Source organism: Adiantum capillus-veneris, chromosome 8, assembly GCF_014529385.1.
Source record: "Adiantum capillus-veneris isolate H3 chromosome 8, ASM1452938v2, whole genome shotgun sequence".
In the NCBI taxonomy this organism is placed as follows: Eukaryota; Viridiplantae; Streptophyta; class Polypodiopsida; order Polypodiales; family Pteridaceae; genus Adiantum; species Adiantum capillus-veneris.
This window is the reverse complement of record NC_140938.1, coordinates 166,840,938-166,866,766: the sequence shown is the minus strand read 5'-3', so window position 1 is coordinate 166,866,766 and position 25,829 is coordinate 166,840,938. Positions and strand designations below refer to the sequence as shown.

Below are 25,829 nucleotides of genomic sequence, written 5' to 3'. Positions count from 1 at the left end.
AAAGGCATTGGGAACAATCCGGTTAAGCTTGGCGTCAACGATGGCCTTCAATGTTTCGGAGATGAAGACCACGGAGGACTTGATGAAGTCACTTGACGACTTCTACGAGAAACCATCGGCATCCAATAAGGTATTTCTTATGAAGCGCTTGTTCAATCTAAAGATGGCAGAGAATGGTTCAGTTGCAGAACACCTAAATGAATTTAACACAAACATAAGTCAACTTCGATCAGTGAAAATCAATTTCGATGACGAAGTGCGAGCTCTCCTTATACTATTATCTCTACCGGATAGTTGGGACAGCCTTGTGATGGCTGTAAGTAATTCTATCTCTGGCACAAATACTCTTAAGTTTGATGATGTTGTGGGTGTTCTCCTAAGCGAGGAAATGCGAAGGAGAAGCACAGGAGAATCATCAAGTGCTGCACTATCAGTGGAAACAAGAGGAAGGCTTAAGGAGAGGTTCAAAAACCAAAAGGGTCGTGATCGCTCAAGGCGGAGCAAGTCACGCACAAAGTCAGTTCTTGAATGTTGGAACTGCGGCAAGAAGGGCCACGTCAAGAAGGATTGCTGGTCCAAGAAGAAGAAGGAGATAGAGTCTCAAGACAACAAGCCAACATCGGAGGCCAATGTGGCAGGTAAAGTAGAGCAAGATGCTCTAATTCTCTCATTAGACAATGTGTCTAATTCCTGGATAGTAGATTCTGGGGCTTCATTCCATGCGACACCACACAAGCAACATTTCTAAGACTACACCAAAGATAATTTTGGGTATGTATACTTGGGAGATGATGAAGCTTGTGAGATTGTCGGCAAAGGTACAGTTTCTGTCAAAACTGCTAACGGAAATGAATGGAAGCTTAAAGATGTTAGGCATGTTCCTTCTCTTCGCAAAAATTTGATCTCTACAGGACAATTGGACGATGAAGGTCACAACATTGCATTCGGAAACAAACGGTGGAAGATCTCAAAGGGATGTTTGGTGGTTGCCAAGGGTGAAAAAGTCGGTACACTTTACTTGTGTACTGTTAGCACGCAACCTTCAGCTTGTGCAGCAACTACAGAAGTTGACAGTGCGGTGTGGCACTACCGACTTGGGCATATGAGTGCCAAAGGAATGCAAATTCTTCAAACAAAGAAGCTTCTACCAGGTTTGAAAGAAGTGGACTTAGAGTTCTGTGAAGATTGTGTTTATGGTAAACAAAAGAGGGTAAAATTTCAAAAATCAGGAAATGAAAGAAAAAATAAAAAACTTGAGTTGGTTCATTCTGATGTTTGGGGTCCTGCAAGTACACCATCACTTGGTGGCTCATTGTACTATGTAACATTCATAGACGATGCGACTAGAAAAACATGGGTTTATGTCATGAAGAATAAATCCGATGTATTTTCCATATTTCAAAGGTGGAAAGCCTTTGTGGAGAATGAAACAGGTACCAAGGTTAAATGCCTCAGATCCGACAATAAAGGCGAATATTGCAGCCAAGCTTTTGAAAGCTTTTGTGCTAGCAATGGCATTCGGAGGCAAAGGACAACCCCAAGGACACCTCAACAAAATGGGATTTCGGAAAGGATGAACAGGACAATCATGGAACGAGCACGAAGCATGCGGCTACATGCAGGCCTACCGCTTGAGCTTTGGGCGGAAGCTGTAAGTACGTCTGTGTACTTAATCAATCGGTCACCCTCAACGGCATTGGATGGGGGAGTTCCAGAAGAGGCATGGACAGGTAAACCAGTGAATTATGCATTTCTCAAAGTGTTTGGGTGTGAGGCTTTCATGCACATAGATAGAAGCCTAAGATCAAAGTTAGATGCAAAGTCCAAAACGTGTTTCTTCATTAGCTATGGAGAAGGAGACTTTGGGTATTGCCTATGGAATCCTGAAGATGGTAAAATCTTAAGGAGTAGGGATGTAATTTTTAACGAACAAAATATGTACAAAGATTACTTGGAAAGAAAACAAACAAAAGAAACAGGTGATGAGTACATGGAGCTTGAGGACGGTGAAGACTCAAGGACTGCAAACGGTGACAATGTGCAACAACGTCAACCAAATGAGGAGCCTCAACCTATTCCGTGAAGATCTACAAGAGCAAGTAGACCTCTAGAAAGGTTTGTTCCTTCCTTCAACCATCTCTTGATCTCAGATTCTGGAGAGCCGGAATCATATGAAGAAGCTATGCAACATGAATCCAAAGAAGAATGGACGAAGAGCATGCAAGTGGAGATGGACTCACTACATCGCAACCAAACATGGGAGTTGGTTGAGTTGCCTAAAGGTAAGCGGGCACTTCAAAACAAATGGGTGTACAAGCTAAAGGAAGAAGAAGGTGGGAAGAAAAGGTACAAGTTTAGGCTTGTGGTAAAAGGTTTTTCTCAAAAGAAAGGTATTGACTTCAATGAAATATTTTCTCCTGTTGTAAAAATGAACTCAATTAGGCTTGTCTTAAGCCTTGTGGCTGCTCATGATCTAAATCTCGAGCAAATGGATGTAAATACGGCATTCCCTCACGGTGACTTAGAGGAGGAAATTTACATGCTTCAACCAAAGGGGTATGAAGTAAAAGGTAAGCAGAAAATGGTTTGCAGATTAAAGTAGAGCTTGTATGGTTTAAAGCAAGCATCAAGACAATGGTACTTGAAGTTTGATCGATGGATGTTGGATCATGGATTCACAAGATGCAACTCGGATCACTGCGTCTACATGGAGAATTTGGGAGATGGGAAATTCATCATCCTAATGTTGTATGTTGATGACATGTTGATTGCAAGTGCTAACATGCAGGACATCAAAGACCTAAAAGAGGAGCTGTCCAAATCTTTTTCAATGAAAGATTTAGGTGCTGCAAAGAGGATTCTTGGTATGAAAATATCAAGGGACAGGACGAAGAAGACAATAAAGCTATCTCAAGAAGATTACATCAAGAAGGTACTAGAAAGGTTTGCAATGCAAAATGCAAAACCAGTTTCTACACCTTTGGCTGGTCATTTTAAACTAACGAAGGATATGTGTCCAAAGACACAAGAGGAGATAGCCTATATGTCTAAAGTTCCATATACTGCAGCGGTAGGTTCTCTAATGTATGCTATGGTCTGGACAAGGCCAGACATTGCACATGCAGTGGGAGTTGTTGGTAGGTTCATGGACAACCCAGGTGAAGAGCATTGGCAAGCTGTGAAGTGGATACTTAGGTATCTAAAAGGGACAACAACAAATGCTTTGTATTTTGGAGGAACTGATATTTTTCTAGAAGGGTATGCTGATGCAGATATGGCAGGTGACAAAGATACTCGAAGGAGCACTACTGGCTATGTGTTCACGGTTGGAGGCACAGCAGTAAGCTGGGCTTCAAAGCTGCAGAAAGTGGTTTCACTTTCTACCACGGAAGCAGAGTATGTAGCAATGACGGAGGCAAGCAAAGAAATTCTGTGGCTTCACAAATTCTTAGAAGAGCTTGGATTCAAACAAGACAATTGTGTCTTGTACAGTAATAGCCAAAGCGCTATCCATCTTGCGAAGAACTCAGCCTTTCATTCAAGGACAAAGCACATTGAGGTGAGATATCACTTCATACGCACTCTTTTGGAAGAGGGACAACTAAAGCTAGGAAAGGTGCATCCAAGTGAAAATCCTGCAGACATGTTTACAAAGGTGGTCAACAAGGAGAAGTTGAGCTTTTTCTCATCTTCAATCGGCATTCAAGGATAAGAAACCAGAATGGAAAGCAGTCACAGGTTTGGTTTGGAGATCAGTCTCCAAGTGGGAGATTGTTAAGTATGGAGCTTGATTTACCCTTGTAATTTTCTGTGGTAAAAGCGCACATTTGTAAGGCCCCCATTATGAGGAGAAGCCATCGTGTGTGAAGGAAAATCACTCACCGGAAACCAAAATTTTCACGGACAAGAATCAGGGGCAACTTTAAAGGCCTCGGGGGTGGAGGCCCCCGAGACTTTTTTTTCCACCGGAATATTATGGCCGGACGGCGGCCGGAAAGTGGTCGGAAAACAACCGGTCAGTTGGCCGGTGGCTGGTAGTCAATGGCCGATGGCCGGAAGTCAATGGCCGGTGGCTGAATTCAAAAGCGGACTTGTCTTCTCAAGGGCGGCCACACATGGGCGGATTGGAGGGTCCGATTTGGACTTATTCGCACAAGGGCGGCTACACATGGCTGTCTCTCATAAGAGAGGGCAGCCCTTTTGGCCTATAAAAGGAGGCCATTTCTACACACATTTCATAGTGTGAAGTTGATGCAACAAGGTGAGTGTGAGGTGGTGAGAATGAAGCAAGGCGGGAGCTCCATTAAGGGTATAATCCCTTTGTAAACTACTTCTTGTTTTGAAGTACTAAATCCATTGAGTGGCTGCTTTCCCGTGGACGTAGCCCACATTGGGTGAACCACGTATATCGTGTGTACTCTCTCTCTCTCTCTACTCTATAATCTCGTGTATATAAATCTGTCTCTCTCCATTAAGTAATCTACTCAATTATCTATTTAGCTATGTCTTATTTCCTAACAGTCAATTGAAAGAGGTTTTGGCGCGGATGCAAAGTGCTAGAGGAGTTCTGGATCAGAGAGTGCGAGCCATTATTGAAGATCAGACGGCCACCAACAGAGGACCTCATACCATTATTGAAGATCAGACAACAACCAGCAGAGGACCTCATACCAAAAAGAGTGACCAAAAAAATGATGCAGGAAGAGAACCAAGCGGTCCTCAACTTCTTAGAATTCATGCCTAATTCTCCAGTTCTCTTGTATGCTTTACCAGCGAAAGAAATAGAGTTGCCAAGATTCTTTCCAGCACTTTACCCTCAACATCCAGAACCGGTTGATCTCCTTACATATTTTAGGATTATTGGTGAGCTTCAGGATTGGTATGAGCGATCAACTGTGGAATGGAAGACTTGGCAGACACTCTTTAATGACGCTCTTCAATTGACTGATCTTCAAGAGCTGAAACAGGAGGTGCAAAGGCTAAGACTGTGTATGGGCCAGTGGAAGATTCAGATCAGAGGTCTCACAAAGATCACCAATCAGTTGCTGCAACTTATTGTTGAGTCCTCTAAACTGCCTGAAAAGGACATTGCGGCTAAACCAGGCCTAGGGCCACAATACAGGGAGATGGCAAAGATTCTCTTTGAAGCTCGGATCAAAACCAATCAGCCTCTCCCAAAGGGATGGATCCACACCGCCTCGCATTGTCATAAACTGGAAAGAACCAGGATTACTAAAGGCAGACGCACGCTTTATGATCCTGACACCAAGACCTACCATTCTCTTACACCTTATGAAGTGGAGATGACCACAGAGAGGCGGGATCAGCTTGAGTAGGAGGCCATTTATAGACTCATTCAGAAGGACAATGCTGACACTGGGACTTCTCAGGAGCCATCCAGGCCAAGGGGAAAGAGGAAGCGGGTTCAGTGGAAGGACACTGGGTAGTTTCGTTTCAAACTTCAGTTGTGGGCTTTTCCTTCTCATCTGGAAGGTTGATATCAGTCTGAGTTCCATCTCAGAATTCAGTTGCGGGCTTCTCTTCATCAGATGGCAGGTTGATATCAATCTGTGTCGATGATGAGAGCTCGACCTTGGCCTTTTCAGCTGCCTCTCTATCATTGGTCAAGTCCGGTCTGCAACATCAGAATCAAACGATGGATTTTTCTTCCTCAAATCAGAATCAGACAGGGGAATTTTTCAGAAATTTTCGAATCCTGCCAAAATTCAAGAAAGGAGGGAAGGATGTAGACGGCTGAGACAGTTTCACTAAGTGGGAACGCTCTCTTATGAGACGGGCAATGGATCAGTCAGTAATTACTACGGTAATTACCATGGTAAATCCAAGGCATATAAATAGGGCCCATTACATTGTAATCAGGTTAGCATAATCGTGAGCATAGTCGGGTTAGCATTTTGATCAATCATTGGCAGTTGTTGTCGGCTGTACTTTGTCTTTCTATTGTAAGCCACATTGTACTCATTGCAATCTTCCATATGTAATTCCAATCATGGCAGTATGTTCCAGTTACACTTATTCTGTATATAGTACTCTGAATCTGAATCTGAATGTTATTCTCAGTACATAGTCTGGTTCTTATTTCAGTAGATATATTCATTTCAGTTTCTGTTCCTCTGTCCAGTCTAATGTCTGAACTAATACATTACCAATAAACTGAGATCTTCTAACACTGGAATTAGCTATCTAGAGAGATCAGCTCCAATTCCAGCTTGGACTACAGACTCTATGATATTGAAGAAGCTCTCACCATGTCGATGAGGTAGGCTTTTCTTCATGGCTCTTTGCTTTCATGTGAACATGTATAAGGTGCCAGTACAACAGCTAGCTGGGCGTTGCCACTTCCAACACCATAGATGGGTGTTGCCACTCCCAACACCATAGATCAGAGGATGAGTCGAAGGCAGTAGGGTCCGCGTTTGATGGTTCCATCAAAGCTCTGCGCGAATAAGTACTTCTAACTTTTGTCTCCATTGCTTTATCTTATATGACTTCATATGTGAGTAGAAGCTTCTAATTAACCTCCTAAGAAGTTGCTTAAGCGTAGGGTAAATGCGAGCTATTTTGGAGCACAGAAGAAAAGAATGGAAAGAGAAGGGTAATCTGTAGACCCACATCCAGCAATGCTTGCTACTTCCTGCAGTACTAGCTAGAAAGAAGTCGCAGCCTCCTGTAGCAATTACCCTTGTAAGTATGTGTGTGCGGAAATTATAACGTGCTGCGATGATGGCTTTGGTTGAAAGGAGGTGCGTCAAAAGATGGTACTAGCTTCATAGCCTTCTCTCTCTCTCTCTCTCTCTCTCTCTCTTTCTCTCTCTCTCTCTCTCTCTCTCTCTCTCTCTCTCAAACAGTGGCCAGAGACAAACCTATAGACAAAGCTCGGAGCTACTTCTGGCAACTTGCGAACTGCTTGTGGTTGCTTCTGGGAACCTGCAAACTGCTTGTGGAGAAGATCGAATTGCTGCTGAGAGCAACGCATAATGCTTTTTTTATTTTATTCACTTGGTAGCTTTTGACGGCGTAGTTGCTGAGAGCAACGCAAAATGCTTTTTTTAATTTTATTCACTTGGTAGCTTTTGACGACGTAGTTGCTGAGAGCAACGCAGAATGCTTTTTTTATTTTATTCACTTGGTAGCTTTTGACGGCGTAGTTTTTTTAAGAGCTTTTCATCGCTGGGGTTTTTTTTAAAAAGAGGAGCCACATGGGTTAACGAGAGGCCAGGGATTTGAAATTGCCTCCTACGCTAACGAAGTAAAAACAAGGTCGTCTAAAGTAGACGAGGGCACTGCCCATAGTGAGGGGAGAGAGAGAGAGAGAGAGAGAGAGAGAGAGAGAGAGAGAGAGCACACCCACGACAGTTGAGAACACCTTTTGCTCTGGGATGCTGAGCGAAAATGCAGAAACCACAACTCTCAGTCTTTGACGCCCACAAACCCCAACCGAAATAGCACTGAGCGAAAACAGTGCAGAAATCGCAACTCTCAGTCTTGACGCCCACAAGCCCCAACTGAAATAGCATGTCGTCCACCTTAAAAAAAAAACCTCCATGGCAAATCGTCATTGGCCAAAGCTCCTATGGCCATGGAGACAAATTTTCTCCCCTTAAAGACACTCCCTTAACGGCAGTGCCAATAACTCTTCTATCTTGGGATAGTTTCCTGCGACGTTAAAACTCTTTCTGCTTCTTGTTCTTCCTCTTCTCACAATTCTGACCAAGAGCTCTCTGATAAATGGCGAGGGACACAGTGCTCGGCAATATAAGGTCTTTCGTGGGCAACGCATTGGGTGGCGTGAGGGGACGGATCAACTTCGCCTCTTGGATCGTCGCCGGCACTGCTGCTTATTACCTTTGGATTAAGCCCGAGCGTGAGGCCCAGAAGGAACGGGAGGTTCTCTCTCTCTCTCTCTCTCTCTCTCTCTCTGTGTGTGTGTGTGTGTGTGTGTGTGTGTGTGTGTGTGTGCGCGCGTGTGTGTTTGTGTATGTAGGGCTCTGCCTTTTTCAGGAGAAATGATATGTGCTCCTCCTTTTTTCGTTAATGCAGGCCCAGGCTGTATTAAGAGCTGAAGCTGATAGGTATCGCTATGTGGAAAGGACGAAGCCCATACCTGATCCTCAGGCAAGGGAATATTTTGAGTAGAGTTTGTTTCAACCCATCTGCAACATGATCGTTAATCGTTTTGTACTTCGTTACAGATAACCGGTCTTATTAAAGGAGTCAAGAAGGAAAACAGTAATCAGTGATCCAATCATGTGGATCGTGTCGGAATTACTTGGAAAGCATATCGGAGTACAAGGAATATTTGCACCAAAACATAGAGTTCACGGGCCTCTTGTAATGTACCTCAATAGCACTTCGGAGTACAGGTGGTTAATACCTTGTTATATGCCTGTTACTTCTCTTCTTTCTAAGATTTGACACCTGTGGTCATTGCTGGTTGAAGCTACACAGAAGCTATTACAGAACTGGTATATAATTGTATAGAAATGTCACATTCACATGATGGGCCTAGTGTTTTCCTTCAGAAAATTTCGGGTTTTGGTATGATTTTCCCATGTTCAATAGCAGTTCATATGGTCATAGAGCTACCTTGAGTTATACTTGCTGAAGTCTTTATTTTGGATGAAGGAGAACTGGAAGGCATGCAATTAAACGCTCTATATACATTGAGTACAACGGAACTGTTTTCAGAAGGGCCTCAAAGCAACTTTGATCTTTCAAAGATTGATATAGAACTTGGCATTAAGTTTAAAACAGTTGTTGTCTCAAAGCTTAAACTTGGTGGGGTCAGACGTAAAGTTTTTTGGAGTGATACTGCTGAGTAATCAACACACATGATATTACTGATAGGTCTACTTATCAAGGAAAAGGAAGGGGAATTTGCTTTAATGATTCAGAGCGCAAATTTGTAGTCAGCACATGTCTATATACCTTTTCATAAAGAGGAGAAGGCACACATTATGACAGATAAATAAAGAATTATTTTATATTATGATCACAAAATAGAAAATAAATTGTCTAGTATATGCAAAGGTTTAAAGCCGGTTTCTAAGTGTGACGCTACTACATATAAGTTAGACGCTGAAGACAAGAATTGCATCGTGAACATCAAGGACCATCTTATCTACAGCAAATAACTGTGCACTAATCAGATTTTAAAGTATGAAGAGTGAAATAATTGGGTAGTAGAAGAAATACATGGCAAGAGTATGAAATACATGGTGCATCAGATTTAAAAGTATGAAGAATCAAACAATTGGGTGGTAGAAGAAATACATGGCAAGAATATGAAGAATGAGATAATTGTGGTGAAAGAAGTCATGGCAAGCAATTGTTGTTCTGTGTAAGGAGCCACTGCCTCCGGCTGGGCAATGCACTTCAAATCAACATGGATAACCCCTGGAACACTTGGTTGTGTTTCCTCTCTAGGGCAGTCTCCTTGCATCTTATCAGGAGAGTGGTGGTGGGGGTATCCCTGGCCAAAAGCCTCCTGTACTTGCAATTTTAGACCACAGACAGGAGCCTGATCTGCGGTAGTTACAGTGCTCGGTGGAGACTTGTCTAGCTCTGTTTTTCAACCTTAAGACACTCGTGCTTGCACTCATGTTTGCCACTCAAGAGGGGTTGATACCTTCCTGGACTCGTGGTGGTGTAGCCAGCTTGGGAAATGAGTTGTTGGAGGAGTGCTTGGTGTGTTCTTGGTCATACACCTATCTATGGGGCTAAGGTTTTGCAAAGATTGACTTGAAGAGTGGCTACAACCAGGTATGGATCACACAACAGATATCTATAAGACCGCTTTTAGGACTGAACGGGTCATTACGAGTTTCTTGTCATGCCTTAGGATTTTTTTGGCACACCGGGTATGTTCAATCAGATGTTGAGTATCTCTGTGGATTTGGCTGGAAAGTGTGTTTTCGTTTCCCGTGATGACATGATATTTGTTTATTTCTTGGTGTATGTCAAGCAAACAATTCTAATTTCAACATATTTGCACACATCAATGTACTCGAAGGTGCTATCTACAGAGAGTTAACGTGGCGGTAATCTCCCTTTGAGTCGAGTCAGTCCATGCATTGAGGCATATTGTCTATTTTGCATTTTGTTTGTGTGGCTTTGGGTGTGTTGATCAATTGGCACAAGAGGGTTGCTTTTTGGATTGGTCACCCAATGACACCCATCCCTAATTGGTCTCTTGGAGAGGGTTTTCCATGGATCCCTTTCAGAACGCTTGTGCGATACGTGGGGTTGTTAGGTAAGCCATGGCCAACCAGGTGCTCTTGGCAACGATTTGGTGCATTATATTTTGCTGGTTGTGTTAAGAGTTTGCTGCTTCTTTGGCTAGTCTTTACGGAGCTGCTAGTGCTGCAGTATCTCTGAGTGGCTGACCATAGCGAGTGACACTAGTGCCCAAGTATCTTCGAGGCGCTGGTCCTAGCGAGTGAGATGAGAGGTAGTGCGCCTGTTTTCGTTGTTTTCGGCATAGCCACAGGGAATGGTCATTTCTAGCATCCGTGTTTCCCATTCCGCGTTCCCTTTCCGAGTTCCACTCCCCATTCCAGGTGACAGATGTGAGTATGTTGTCATAAGGGAATGACAATTCTTGCCCGTTTTCTAGCATCCCCGTTTCCCATTCATTCCCAATCTGAGTTCCACTCCCCATTCCAGGTGACAGATGTGATAATGTTGTCATAAGGGAATGACAATTCTTGCATGTTCCCATTTCTGCTCCCCGTTCCTTGTTCCAATTTCGTGTTTCTTGTGATTAGCCATGCCCTTCCATTTTCTGCCACCACTTTTGACATGGTATTAGAGGTCCGGTGTTAGATTTGACCTTGCACTTTCCTTTAGAGGTGAATATGGGCTTATCTGGATCAATGTGACATAAGAACATGTTTCGCAGCTCTAAAACCCCGAAATGTTTCAAAGAAATGGTTGAAACGCGAAGTTTGTTTTAGGTCATGTGTTTTGCAGCTTTGTAACACTGAAACCCCTAAAACTCCGAATGTTTCGATGAAATAGCCAAAATGTGAAACTTGTTGAAACAACTGAAACTTTGAGGTTTTAACCTTTGTATCAAGAGCTTTGTACTCAACTAGTTTTGGGCAATATCTAGCGACATAATGTCATAGAAATATAGAGTTTTCGTAGACACATATGGAAGAAGATATTTGAGGTTTTTTTTCATGCAAGAAAATTAGTATTTGCTTTTTTTTTTTCCTTGAGCTTCTATGTAATGTGCAACGGAAGTGATTGATGGTGAATGCTTATAATGAGTGCTCAATGTGTACTCAAGGTTCCTTTTATTGCATGAGAGAGATGTGCAATAGACTAGACAGAGAGGAGAGATACTGTGAGTGAAGGTTCTATGAGTGAAAGAGAGAGAGAAAGGAAACTAATACCAGATGGGGTCCCGAACCCCCCTCCAAGGGCCCCCCTCTCTAGCGATAGAGAGGTATTTTCTTTAGATTGCTCAAATGCTGATAGATGCTGAGATGTTGATAGATGCTGAGATGTTGATAGATGCTGAGATGTTGATGGGATCTTGCTGTAAATGCTTGGATTTGCGAGGCTAAGGGTTGAAAATTGACACCGCTAGTGCTGATCTAGATTGGGGTTGTGATTTGACAATGAGGCTAGGGCTGAAGAGCTATTGCTTGTGATTCATGCGCTTTCAAGTTGGAAACACTACTTGTTGCTAGGTGCTGATTTTATTGTCCAAATAGATCATTAGACCTTGCGATACTTCTTGACACAGTCAAAGTTATCTAAAAAGCATATGCGATGGGCAAACATTTTGTCTATGTTCGACTTTCACTTTGTGCATGTGGAAGGCAAGAAGAATGTTGTGGTTGATGCATTGTCAAGAAAGCCACATGTCACGTGACACATCCAACCCTATGCGTCTGTGGACAAGCTACAACACGACAAGGGTTCAATCAGTCCAATCAGTCTAGATTTAGAAGTGTTCTGGCACTTTTGTGAGTCTGTTCGCAGACCGTGCATGCCCAGGCACTTAGTGTAGATGCATATCCTGTGGTTGCACACAGCATGATCAAGTGATTATTTTTAAGTGACTTTTGTTGGAAAGTAGGTAGGGAAAATTGAATAAGTTTGTATATAAACAAACGTAGGCTAGCACTAATTGGCAGAAGAGGCAGCATAAGCACTAGTGCTCAACAGACAACTTCTCAGCAAGAACCTTGGTGGCGTTGTCTCCTCCAAGCAAAGACCCCTAGCATTTTCATCATCAAGCACTAGCATCGTAAGAAGACATCAGCCTTGGCGTTTTCAGCAAGCAGCCGTCGCCATAGCCCCCTTGTTGCTAGCGTTTTTCATCAAGGCTCCATCGCAAGGACCCCTCAGCCCCTAGCGTTAGCAAAATCCCCAAATCGCCCTCCATTGGCATGGCGATTTTCAGCAGGTAAAGACCAACAATTTTCAGCCCTAAAGACCTGCAGTTATCAGCCCCAAGAACCCGCAGATTTTGCCATAAGGACCAACAAATTCAGTGTTTTTCCTAGCGTTTTCAGCAGTAGCAGAATTCAGCCAGCAGCGTTTTTGGACAGCAGATAAGGAGTAGCAGATTTCAGCCATAGTGTCGACCTCGCCATCCCCGTCGTCGTCGTTGATCTAACCTAGACTTGCATCAGTCATGCATTGAGTTTGTACTAGTTTGTGCAATCAATAGTAGACCACTCTCTCCGACGAGAGTGGGGCCTTCGGAGGAGGGTTTTACAACGTCTTGGTGTCGTATTTCTCTTCTCTCTCTCTCTCTCAGTCTCAGCACTTTCACGCACAGTGTCCATTCACTTCGTTTATGTCCATTGCACAATCTCATTAAGAACGGAAGGCTCTCCCTTCCATAAGAACAAAAGGAACCTTGAGCACAGTTCGGAGCACTTATCTTGAGCAAAGTTCAAACATTCATTCTGCTGCACATTACATTGGTATCAGAGCTTTGGCAGTGTTGTGTATCATTCAAGGAAAGAACCACAAGAACCACATAAATTTTTTTGCTTGTTGAGGTTGCACGAACCCAAGTTCGCTTGGGCGTGTCGATCCCTAATCGTGTTTTTGAAGAGTGACAGGAATTGTCACCAACGTGTGACTACTATCTATCCTTTTTGTTGATTTCTTTCTTATTATTTATTTATTTTCACTTTTTGGAAACACCCCTCGGGAAATCTAACTGCCCTGCATTGCATAGCTAGTGTGGAACTGTTCATAGCTAGTGTGGAACTGTTCAGAAGGAGTCCAGGCCTGAGGGCAAGAGAGCACTAAGGTTGGACAAGGACTACGGTTAGCCAAAGTGGGGTCATTGACTAGCCAAAGTGGAATTCTTTGCTATAGAGGCCACATTTCAGTTCTTGGTGTGGCTACAATGTACAAAGAGGGTCAGATGACCTAGAAAGATACAATGGTAGCATCTCCTAAAATTTAGGGAACTGCTATTTTGGGACCTGAAAATGTGTTCGCGTCATTACCTCTGGAATGACAAGGGGAACATTTTATTACTCTGCAGTGAAGTCAACTGGGCAACCGGTCGGGAGATTTTTAGGGGGCAACCCCGAAACGGGAAATAGCTTGTAAATGTGCCAAGTGGCACATTCCTGTGCACTTTCCTCATGCAAGAAGAAGTGGCGCTGAATTTATAGCTGGGAGGCTCATTTGCAAGTTTCCTGTCACAGGTTGAGAGCTATGGAGTGCGGTGCCAGGAGTGATGCCCTGCACACTACGCACTGCCCTCTCTCTCCCCTATGGCAGTATGTTATGCCCCTCTAGTGGGCTTTTCAATTGACCAATGTACAGTTGTGTGGGTTCATGCGCGATTGCCGAGGCAAGAGCCTCTTGCACAGGTATTGGATTAGCTAGCGGCTAATCCCCCGTAGGTACAAGTGATTCGGAGAGGTTTCACGTCCGAAATCTCGCCCGATTCAAAGGGCAAGTAGCCCTACAGGTGCGGGAGCTCGAGGACTTGCTATGGATGCGACCGGCACGCAAAACGGAGCTCGAAACAGTGAATTACAACCTGCTGTGTATTTTTGCAGGTTTAGGGTTTTGGCCCTAAACGGACCCTAATACCCCCAGGAGGTTTGGGGACGCGAGGGGACCGTTGTACAAGTGATTTGGCGCATTTCGGGGCAGAAAACAGAGAATTCAGCGTGCTGCAGATTCTCGCCAGGTTTTGTAAAGTGTCTGTATGCGTTGGGAAAGTCATCCAATGCGTGGGAATACTGACTGTGAAGGGTCCTAGTACAATTATGTTGCCGAAATCAGGCTAGAACAGTTGAAATTCAGCCAAGATTGTGTGGGGCAGCTTGTAGGGAACCACAACTTTTAGTCCCTCTGTTCAAGAACAAAGAAATACCGAAAGGGGCGCCTAAGTTAGGGGCCAGTCTGATGTCGGTCTTCTCATACAGGTGCAATCTAGCAGCCTGTATCCCTTTCCCCTTTTGTTGTGTCTTGAAAGTACAGGTAAAGTGGGCGACACATTAAATGGGTGAAAGCAAATAAAGTTTAAGTTTAAGGTCTACCGCCCTTTTTGGATTAACAGGCCGGTTTCAGGAATCCCAGGAAAGAAGGGCTTGTCCAGCCTCCCCTTGTGCCTCTTTTCACTCATTGAGAGCGGACCTTGCACTTAGCGGCCGGCCAATCGACGTGAGGTGGGAAAAAGCAACCTTGGTGTGAGCGCAAGGCTGCAAAGGGGTGTGCCCGTGGAAAAGAGCAGAACTCGGGTGAAGAGAAGATCCTTCTCAAACACAGATTGCAAGCGAAAGAAAACCTCAAGAATCTCAAGAACCCAAGAACCCAAGACTCTCAAGAACCCAAGTTCCTCGTGAACTTTAGAACCAAAGATCATAGTGTATGGTCATCACCCGAAGCGGAATGGATACTTCGCATACAGGTGATGAGCATGAGAGAGACGGCGAAGAATTTTTTCCACTAGGAGGTTTTTTCGACCCTCTCTCTTCTCCATCTACGCCACGAGTTGTACCAACTTTCATGGAGGCGATGGTCAAGTCGATGTTGGACATGATGGCCCAACAACAAGAAGCGAATCGCGAAGCGACTTGCGTTGCTCTGGCACAACAAGAAGCGAATTGCGCGCGAGAAGAACAAGACGAAAGAAATGCAATACAACAAGAAGCGACTCGCATTGCCTTGGAACACGAGCGCGAAGAACACAACGAAAGAAATGCCATACAACAAGAAGCGACTCGCATTGCCTTGGAACGCGAGTGCAATGAACGAAAAGAAAGAAAAGCACAAAGACAGGAGGAAGCTGAAGCAAGACGAGCGGCCTTGGAGGCCAATCGGGAGGCTTAAAGAGACCTCCGCACTCAAGAATTGGTTCGACAAGTTCTTGCCTCGAAATCTGAACCAGCCAAAGATGTTGGTAGTTCCTCAAGTGGCGCAAGCCGGGATACGGACTCCAACAACCCAGTCACAGAGAAGTTGACTTTCAATAAGTATGATTGTAAGATGGATGCTATGGTTATTCATTCTTGGTTTGTTACGTGACACATCCAACCCTATGTGTCCGTTTACAAGCTACAGCATGACCAGGGTTAAGTTCAGTCAAGTCAGTCTAGAATAGGAAGTGATATGGCACTTTTGTGAGTCTGTTAGCAGACCGTGCATGACCAGTCACTTCGTGTAGATGCATATCCTCTGGTTGCACACATCATGATCATAAGCATTCCCATCAGAATCCATCAGAATCCTTCACGGGAATTTTCCAGTGCATTTAGCCTATTTTACCTATTTTTGACATTTTTCACTTATTATTTTTAAGTGACTTTTGTTGGAAAGTAGGTAGGGCAAATTGAGTAAGTTTGTATATAAGCAAACCTAGACTAGCACTAAATGGCAGAAGAGGCAACAAGAGCCAAGCTCAGCAGGCAACTTCTCAACAAGACCCCTTGGTGGACTTCCCTCCAATCAAGACCCATCACTAGCGTTTTCTCCATCAAGCACCATCGCCTAGCCCTGCATCAGCCTGGCGTTTTTGCATCAAGATATCATCGCCACAGTACCTTCCCTAGTCTAGCGTTTGCATCAGCATCCATCGACAACAGAAGCTCAGCTAGCGTTTTTGGGAGGGCTTCAACCCTAGCGTTTTCTGAAGATCCCGGCGTTTGCAGATTGCAGCCTTTGCAGTCTTCAGCTTGGCGATTTTCAGCAGTAGTAAGACCAGCAGATTCAGCCCTTAAGAACATCAGTTTTCAACCCTAAACTTGCAGAATTTCAGCGACAAAGACCTTCAGAAACAGCCCCCAAAATCAGCGTTTTTGGATTAGCCGCAGATTTCAGCCCATAGCGTTTTTGGACAAGCAGTAGAAAGATTGCAGATCTCAGTCCTTAAGCCGGTTTCGTTGTCATCGCCGACATAGCCTAGACTTGCATCAGTCACATGCATTCCCATTGTACCAGTTTGTGCAAAGCATAAGTAGACCACTCTCGCCGACGAGAGTGGGGCCTTCGGAGGAGGGTTTTACGTCTTTGGTGTCGTATTCTCTTCTCTCTCTATCTCTTAGTCTCATCACTTGCACTCACAGTGTCCATTCACTTTGTTTGTGATCATAGCATTCTCTCATTAAGAACGGAAGGCTCTCCCTTCCAAAAGAACAAAAGAAACCTTGAGCACAGTTCGGAGCACTCATCTTGAACAAAGCGCAAACATTCATTCTGCTGCACCTTACATTGGTATCGGAGCTTTGGCAGTGTTCTTTATCACTCAAGGAAAGAACCACAAGAATTTTTTTGCTTCTTGTGGTCGCACGAACCCAAGTTCGCTTGGGTGTGTCGATTCCTAATCGTGTTTTTGAAGAGTGACAGGAATCCCAGGAAAGAAGGGCTTGTCCAGCCTCCCCTTGTGCCTCTTTTCACTCATTGAGAGCCGACCGTGCACTTAGCGGCCGGCCAATCGACGTGAGGTGGAAAAAAGCAACCTTGGTGTGAGCGCAAGGCCGCCAAGGGGTGCACCCGCGGAAAGGAATAGAACTCGGGTGAAGAGAAGATCCTTCTCAAACACAGTTTGCAAGCGAAAGAAAACCTCAAGAACCTCAAGAACTCAAGAACCCCAAGAACCTCAAGAACCTCAAGACCCAAGTTTCTCGTGAACTTAAGAACCCAAGACCACAAGAACCCAAAAGAACTCACGACTTTAGTTGATGGTCATCACTCCAAGCGGAATGGATACTTCGCTTAGAGGTGATGAGCATGAGAGAGGCGAAGAAGAATTTTCCCCACCAGGAGGTTTTTCCGACCCTCCCCCTTTCCCATCTACGCCAAGGATTGCACTAACTCGTATGAAGGAGTTGCCGCAGTTGTTTCTGGAAAGAAAGTTAGAACGCGAAGAAAGAGAAGCAGAAAGAAAGGCCTACGAAGAAGAAATGGCAGCCATAGATCGTGACTACGAAGAAGAAATGGGAGCCATAGAGCGTCAGTACGACTTGGAAGAAAAAGAAAGTTGAGCAAGATTTGATCGCGAGAACAAAGCAAGAATGCAAGAGATGTTGTGACTCTTTTCTCAAGTGCAGACACAGATGCAAGAGATACGGGAAAAGGAGACTCTCTCAGTCTCTTTTTCTTTAAAGCATGACACACAGGATTTGCATGATTGTGAGAAGCATGATGAATTGAATGATAATGATGAGCATGATGATTTGAATGATAATGATTTGCATGATCAAGATGTGATTTCTCACAAGCATGATGAGTTGCATGAAGAAGATGTGATTGTTCACAAGGATGAGGGTGTTAGTTGATGCTTTTTCTAGCAAAGCTAACCTCGTTGTAGATTCGATCAATCACGAAGAACCGATCTTGCGTTTCGAATCGAGGTCCAAAGAACCCCCACAAGACGATTCGGTCATTCAGGAAGAAGCGATCTTGGCTCTCGAGCCTAGGTCCAAAGAACCCTCACAGGAAGTATTATGTGTTCGCATGATTGATACGCACGCATTGTTCGAGTGTTTCATTCGTGATCGTTTCCTGTATTTTAGTCAGCGTCTTTATGTGATCTCTTTTCCTAGGCATGACATATTGTATGTTGAGCACGTTTCACTCATGAATGAGCACGAATGTATGCGGTTTGTTCGTGAAAAGCTGAAAAGTATGTATGTAAGGAAGTCACATTCCATGTCTCTTCCTTGGCACGACACAGTTGTAGAAAGAGCACATGAAAGTATGAGCACCAAGCATGGGCATTTCGGTTGTGAATTGCCACAGTTGATTGCTCTAGATCATAAGAGAAAGATTCGATCTCATTGTTTGCGTGTATGTGGTGAACAATTTGGTATTCCGTCTATTTGTTCATCTACATTGCATGCACAGTCTTTCAGGAAGACAAGATTTTTTCCACTCACTTTACATGGAATGGGCATGTTCATGTTTTTGTGTTGGAAGTGGTTTCAGACTCTCAACGAAGTTGAAGCATCAAAGGAAACTCAGAAGACTTTGTGTCGCTTTCGGCACGGCCCAAAGAAGCAAGCTTTGCAGACCTTTATGAAGTTCAAGCATCGTACGATCCACGCATCAGAGTGGGCTAGGGAAGAGTCCCTTCCAGGATTCCGGATGCTATTGGCGATCTCCCTTGACGCCATACAGTTCGGTACCGGTACCTCACTTTGAAAAGGAGGGGATGTCATGTGACACATCCAACCCTATGTGTCCGTGGACAAGCTACAACATGACCAGGTAGTTCAGTCAAGTTAGTCTAGAATAGGAAGTGATCTTGCACTTTTGTGAGTCTGTTCGCAGACCGTGCATGATCAGTCACTTAGTGTAGATGCATATCCTCTGGGTGCACACATCATAATCATAAGCATTCCCATTAGAATTCATCAGAATCCTTCACGGGAATTTTCCAGTGCATTTAGCCTATTTTACCTATTTTTGTCATTTTTCACTTATTATTTTTAAGTGACTTTTGGTGGAAAGTAGGTAGGGCAAATTGAGTAAGTTTGTATATAAGCAAAGCTAGACTAGCACTAAATGGCAGAAGAGGCAACAGGAGCCAAGCTCAGCAGGCAACTTCTCAACAAGACCTTGGTGGACTTCCCTCCAAGCAAGACCCATCACTAGCGTTTTCTCCATCAAGCACCATCGCCTAGCCCTGCATCAGCCTGGCGTTTTTGCATCAAGATATCATCGCTACAGTACCTTCCCTAGTCTAGCGTTTGCATCAGCATCCATTGACAGCAAAAGCTCAGCTAGCGTTTTTGGAAGGGCTTCAACCCTAGCGTTTTTGAAGATCCCAACGTTTGTAGATTGCAGCCTTTGCAGTCTTCAGCTTGGCGATTTTACAGCAGTAGTAAGACCATCAGATTCAGCCCAGAAAGACCATCAGATTCAGCCCTTAAGAACCTCAGTTTTCAGCCCTAAACTTGCGGAATTTCAGCGACAAAGACCTTCAGAAACAACCCCCAAAATCAGCGTTTTTGGATTAGCCGCAGACTTCAGCCCATAGCGTTTTTGGATTAGCCGCAGACTTCAGCCCATAGCGTTATTTGACAGCAATAGAAAGATTGCAGATTTCAGCCCTTAGGCCGGTTTCGTTGTCAACGTCGTCATTGCCGACATAGCCTAGACTTGCATCAGTCACATGCATTCCCATTGTACCAGTTTGTGCAATCATAAGTAGACCACTCTCGTCGGCGAGAGTGGGGCCTTCGGAGGAGGGTTTTACGTCTTTGTTGTCATATTCTCTTCTCTCTCTATCTCTTAGTCTCATTCACTTGCACGCACAGTGTCCATTCACTTTGTTTGTGATCATAGCATTTTCTCATTAAGAACAGAAGGCTCTCCCTTCCATAAGAACAAAAGGAACCTTGAGCACAGTTCGGAGCACTCATCTTGAGCAAAGCGCAAGCATTCATTCCGTTGCACCTAACATGGTTGCATCAATTTAATGCTTATTTTGCGACAACTAAGAAGACAGGAAATAGCAAAGTTTTGACGGTAGCTATGTACCTTGCCGATGATGCCATCAATTGGTAGCACGCATGGCAAGAGGCACAGTTAGCCGTGCACCTAGAGGAAGCCAACGAATTCACGCTCCTTTCCTTCAATTGGGCTGATTTCCAAGACAAGCTCAAGGCGCGGTTTATGCCACCTAAGTACCTCGCACGATTGAAGGACGATTGGCGCGCTCTCAAGCAAAATGGTATGACGGTTATGTCTTTCTCTAATCGTGTTTTATAGCTAGGTACCCAACTACGCAAGTCGGATGATGAGCGCAAAGAGGCATTCCTTTTTGGGTTAGACGACTATATCAAGTTTGATGTAGAAGTCTTCGATCAAATGGATCTCAACAAGACGGTAGCGATTGCTCTCGCACAGGAGATGAAGCACAACAAGGGAAAGCCTTAGGAGAACAAGACTTCCACAAGTACCTCCAACAGTCTCTCAGAAAAGAATTCTTCCAATGAACCTAAGGGTAAGGCTAACACAATTGCTAAACCTAAGCTCACTCTAGATGAAAAGGTAGCACAAGGAATTTTAGGAGGATACATCACGTTGGAAGAGCAAAGCACTTATTCTAAGGAAGGTCGTTGTTTTCATTGTCACATTAAGTGTCACATAAAAAGAACATGTCCTAAGCTTGAATCGAATGAATCTAAAGAATCCACAGAACCCACTTCCTCTGTTAATGTAATTAATGATAACAGGACTGTGCCCCAAGTTTCTTCCGACTCTCCCATTGATGATTCTTTCATTAAATGTTATGGTTATATGACGGGGCAATGTTTTGTCATATTGTTTGACCCAGGTAGTATGCATGATGTGATCAGTCCCTCTCTTGTTGAGAAAGCCCGCCTAGAGGTTAGTCAGAAATCTCCTCTCGAGGTCTCTGGTTTTGCTCCCGGTATGGACTCTCTCATCACGAAAGAGTGTCTTGGTGTGTTGTTTACAATTCAACAATCTGCTTTCCGAAGAAATTTTTTTCTCTCCTCTCTCAATATGTGATATGATTTTGGCATAAAATGGTTTCGTGAGCTTAACCCTCTCATTGATTGGGAGGCTAACACTTTCACTCTCAATGCCAAAAGTGACTCTCCCATTGTCATTCGTGGAGAGCAAGTTGTTGTTAGTTGATGCTTTTTCTAGCGAAGCTAACCTCGTTGCACATTTGATCAATCACGAAGGATCGATCTTGGCTCTTGGGCCTAGGTCCAAAGGACCCCCCCAAGAAGTATTATGTGTTTGCATGATCCATACGGACGCATTGTTCGAGTGTTTTATTCGTGATCGTTTCCTATCTTTTAGTCAACGTCTTTATGTGATCGCTTTTCCTAGGCATGATATATTGTATGTTGAGCACGTTTCACTCATGAATGAGCACGGATGTATGCGGATTGTTCATGAAAAGCTGAAAAGTATGTATGTAAGGAAGTCACATTCCATGTCTCTTCCTTGGCATGACACAGTTGTAGAAAGAGCACATGAAAGTATGAGCACCAAGCATGGTCATTTCCATTGTGTTTTGTTACAGTGGATTGATTTAGATCAGAAGAGAAAGATTCGATCTCATTGTTTCCGTGTGTGTGGTGAACGGTTTGGCACTCCGTCTCTTTGTTCATCTACATTGCATGCACAATCTATTAGGACGACATGATTTTTTCCACTCACTTTACATGGAATGGGTATGTTCATGGTTTTGTGTTGGAAATGGTTTCAGGAATTTTCAGCCATGGAGATTCTTGAAGAAGAAAGAAGCATGACTCTCGAAGAAGTTGAAGCATTGAAGGAGCCATAGAAGACTTTGTGTCGCTTTCGGCGCAGCCCAAAGAAGCAAGCGTTGCAGACCTTTATGAAGTTCAAGTATCGCACGACCCACACATCAGAATGGGCCGGCGAAGAGTCCCTTTCAGGATTCCGGATGCTATTGGCGATCTCCCTCGACGCCATACAGTTCGGTACCAGTATCTCACTTTGAAAAGGAGGGGATATCACGTGACACATCCAACCCTATGTGTCCGTGGACAAGCTAAAACACGACAAGGGTTCAGTCAGTCCAATGAGTCTAGATTTAGAAGTGTTTTGGCACTTTTGTGAGTCTGTTCGCAAACCGTGCATGCCGAGGCACTTAGTGTAGATGCATATCCTTTGGTTGCACACAACATGATCATAAGCATTCCCATCAGAATCCATCAGAATCCTTCTGGGGAATTTTCGAGCGCATTTAGCCTATTTTACCTATTTTTGACATTTTTCACTTATTATTTTTAAGTGACTTTTGTTGGAAAGTAGGTAGGGCAAATTGAGTAAGTCTGTATATAAGCAAACCTAGGGTAGCACTAATTGGTAGAAGAGGCAACAGGAGCACCAGTGCTCAACAGGCAACTTCTCAGTAAGAACCTTGGTGGCGTTGTCTCCTCCAAGCAAAGACCCCTAGCGTTTTTATCATCAAGCACTAGCATCGCAAGAAGACATCAGCCTTGGCGTTTTCAGCAAGCAGCCGTCCCCATAGCCCCCTTGTTGCTACCGTTTTTCATCAAGGCTCCACTGCAAGGACCCCTCAGCCCCTAGCGTTAGCAAAATCCCCAAATCGCCCTCCATTGGCATGGCGATTTTCAGCAGGTAAAGACCAACAGTTTTCAGCTCTAAAGACCTGCAGTTTTCAGCCCCAAGAACCTGCAGATTTTCAGTCATAAGGACCAGCAAATTCAGTGTTTTCAGCAGTAGCAGAATTCAGCCAGCAGCGTTTTTGGACAACAGATAAAGAGTAGCAGATTTCAGCCATAGCGTCGACCTCGCCATCCCCGTCGTCGTCATCGATCTAGCCTAGACTTGCATCAGTCACATGCATTCAGTTTGTACTAGTTTGTGCAATCAATAGTAGACCACTCTCGCCGACGAGAGTGGGGCCTTTGGAGGAGGGTTTTACAACGTCTTGGTGTCGTATTTCTCTTCTCTCTCTATCTCTCAGTCTCAGCACTTTCACGCATAGTGTCCATTCACTTCGTTTATGTCCATTGCACAATCTCATTAAGAACGGAAGGCTCTCCCTTCCATAAGAACAAAAGGAACCTTGAGCACAATTCGGAGCACTCATCTTGAGCAAAGTTCAAACATTCATTCCGCTGCACATTACACCACAAATTTCAGGTGGGTCAATTTCTTATCATCATGAGCTTGATGATATGAAGGAACAATTTTCTATTGATGAAGATTTTGCAAGGATCTTTGAACAATTGTTAGACAGATAACGCCATGAACAGTATCTCCTGAGCGATGGCTTTATGATGATGCATGGAAGACAATGTGTCACTAGGCCATTGCGACACAGGTTATGGTAGAAAGTCATGTTCCACCATATGCAGGGTATCGTCGTATAGATACGACAGTGAAAGCGGTTGAGACATTATTTTATTGGCCTACTTTGAGGAGAGATAAGGATGCCTTTGTGCGACGATGAGATACATATCACTCTCACGTTTTGACATACAAAGTGTTTTCAGTTGGACTGCTACTAAAGCCTTGTTTAACCAAACGAGTGTCAGCTTTCTCATACCAAGCACGAGGAGACTTCTTCAACCCATATAAAGTTTTCTTGCACTTCCATACTTTCTTTTCTTGTCCTCTATAAAGGTTTATGTAGAGTACGTTCAAAGCATGAATGACCTCTATATAAACCTGCACCTACTCTTGGGCACTGACGACGTGAGTAGGGATGTCATAGCTGTTGTCCAAGCTATGCATGATAAAGGTGATAATCTTATTCTTCCTGTTTGGACAAGCAGTGAAGTTGAGATCACATATTGTCAAGTTTGGTTCTTTGCTCTTCGTAGGTTTGTAGTAGTATTCATTTTTCGATTTCATATTTAGCTTACCTGAGGACTTAAGAATGTGTTCCGTTATAGGTTGTTGTGTGAAGTTTGATTTCGAGGATTAAGTTTTTAAGATGTCTTATCCTTTTTTTTTTTTTTTGCTTAAAGTTGAGTACTTGTTTTAAGCCAAGTAAGTTGTGTCAACTTATTTTACACGTACCTTTTTTTGAAAACATTTTTAAGTTAATAATGTTTTGTTTTATCTAGTTTTGTTTCGAAGCAATCAAAGTGATTTAGTTAGTTAGTTTGTTTGTTTTTGTTTTTCTTTTCTTTTCGTGTGTCCCTTGCTTTTATAGTTTTATGAGTGCTTTATTCCCTCTTATAATTCGTGAGTTCAGACTATTCTGAACTTATGAAGGTATATTTCTTTTCTTGTCCTTTCTTGACAAAACGGCAAGGTTGCGTTACATATACTTCCTCAAATATATCACCATTGAAGAAAGCAATAACAATGTCTGATCGATGTACATCCATCGAAAGTGAGCTTCCAATGCACATAGAAAACGAACAGTAGTCATACAACAAGTGGGAGCAAAAGTCTCTTGTCACGTGCACATGGCTCTGTTGACATGCTTATCGACTTCCAAAGCTACTTTTCCACCTATCCCTAGATAAGAGTGTTAAGGACGTTGACGCTTCGTCAAGTAGCACAAGTAGAGATGCAGAATCCAACAACCCAGTCACTAAGAAGTTGACGTTCAGTAAGTATGACGGTAAGATGGATGCTAATGTTATTCATTCTTGGTTGCATCAATCTAACACTTACTTTGCGACAACTAAGAAAACAGGAAATAGCAAAGTTTTGACAGCAGCCATGTATCTTGGCGGTGATGCTATTAATTGGTATCACGCATGGCAAGACACAGTTGGTCGCGCATCTAGAGGAAGACGAGGAAGGCATGCGCTTTTCTTTCAATTGGGCTGACTTCCAAGACCAGCTCAAGACGCAGTTCATGCCACCTTAGTGCCTAGCCCAGTTAAAAGAAGATTAGCGTAACCTTAAGCAAAATGGTACACCAGTTATGTCTTTTTCTAACCGTGTTTTGCTGCTCGGCACCCAATTACGCAAATCGAATGCGGAACGCAAAGAGGCCTTTCTTTTCGGGTTGGACGAGTATATCAAGTTCGATGTCAAAGTCCTTGACCCAATAGATCACAACAAGGCAGTAGCGATTGCTCTTGCACTGGAGATGAAGCACAACAAAGAAAAGTCTAAGGAGAACAAGTCTTCTCACAGTACCTCTGAGAATCCTCAGACCCCACAGTCTATAGAATGGTAAGAATGACAATTCTTCTAGCTCATCTTCCTCTAATCCTTCGGAAAAGAACTCTCAAAATGAATCTAAGGGTAAAGCAAAAACACCTGCTAAACCTAAGCTAACCCCAGATGAAAAAGCTGCACACGGAATTATATGAGGATACATAACTCCAGAAGAACAAATCATTTGTGCGAAGGAAGGTTGATGTTATCAGTGCCACGTAAAGGGTCATATAAAAAGGCATGTCCTAAGACATCACCACCTAGAGAACCCAAAGCACCAACAACCACCACAAGCACTTTAGTGAACCACACTGATTCTCCACATGTCTCTGACACACACATTGATGAGTCTCTCTTTAAATGTTATGGTCATGTGAAGGGTCAGCTTCGTCATATTGTTTGATTCTAGCAGTATGCATGATGTGATTAGTGACTCTCTTGTAGAAATAGCCCGCTTGGAGGTTAGCTTGGCCACTCCTCTCGAGGTGTCTGGCTTCGCTCCCGGTATGGACTCTCTCATTACACAAGAGTGCCTTGATGTGTTAGTCACTATTTAGCAAGCTTCCTTCCGTAGAAGTTTTATTGTGTCTTCTCCTTAGGGTGTGATGATTTTGGGCATTCGATCGTTTCGTGAATATAACCCTCTCATTAAATGCCAAAAGTGACTCTCGCATGATCATTCGTGGTTAGGAGAGTCTTCATTTTTTACC

At 43.7% G+C, this 25,829-nt stretch overlaps 1 protein-coding gene across 4 annotated transcripts in view; it reads left to right on the top strand.

The window, feature by feature from the left end:
• Positions 1 to 7,673: 7,673 nt before the first annotated feature.
• LOC147453311 (subtilisin-like protease) overlaps positions 7,674 to 25,829 on the top strand; it is a 67,360-nt gene continuing 49,204 nt past the window's right edge. For 3 of the 4 annotated variants that reach the window (XR_015188965.1, XR_015188966.1, XR_015188967.1), the window contains exons 1-3: positions 7,674 to 7,908; positions 8,062 to 8,136; positions 8,214 to 8,384. Coding sequence is in view for 1 of the 4 variants with exons in the window: in XM_086518722.1 (XP_086374848.1) it covers positions 7,750 to 7,908; positions 8,062 to 8,136; positions 8,214 to 8,261 (282 nt within the window). In the remaining 3 variants the exon portion in view is untranslated. Of the gene's footprint in view, positions 7,909 to 8,061; positions 8,137 to 8,213; positions 8,566 to 25,829 lie in introns of those variants that run through there. The other variant, XM_086518722.1, reaches the window with a different exon arrangement.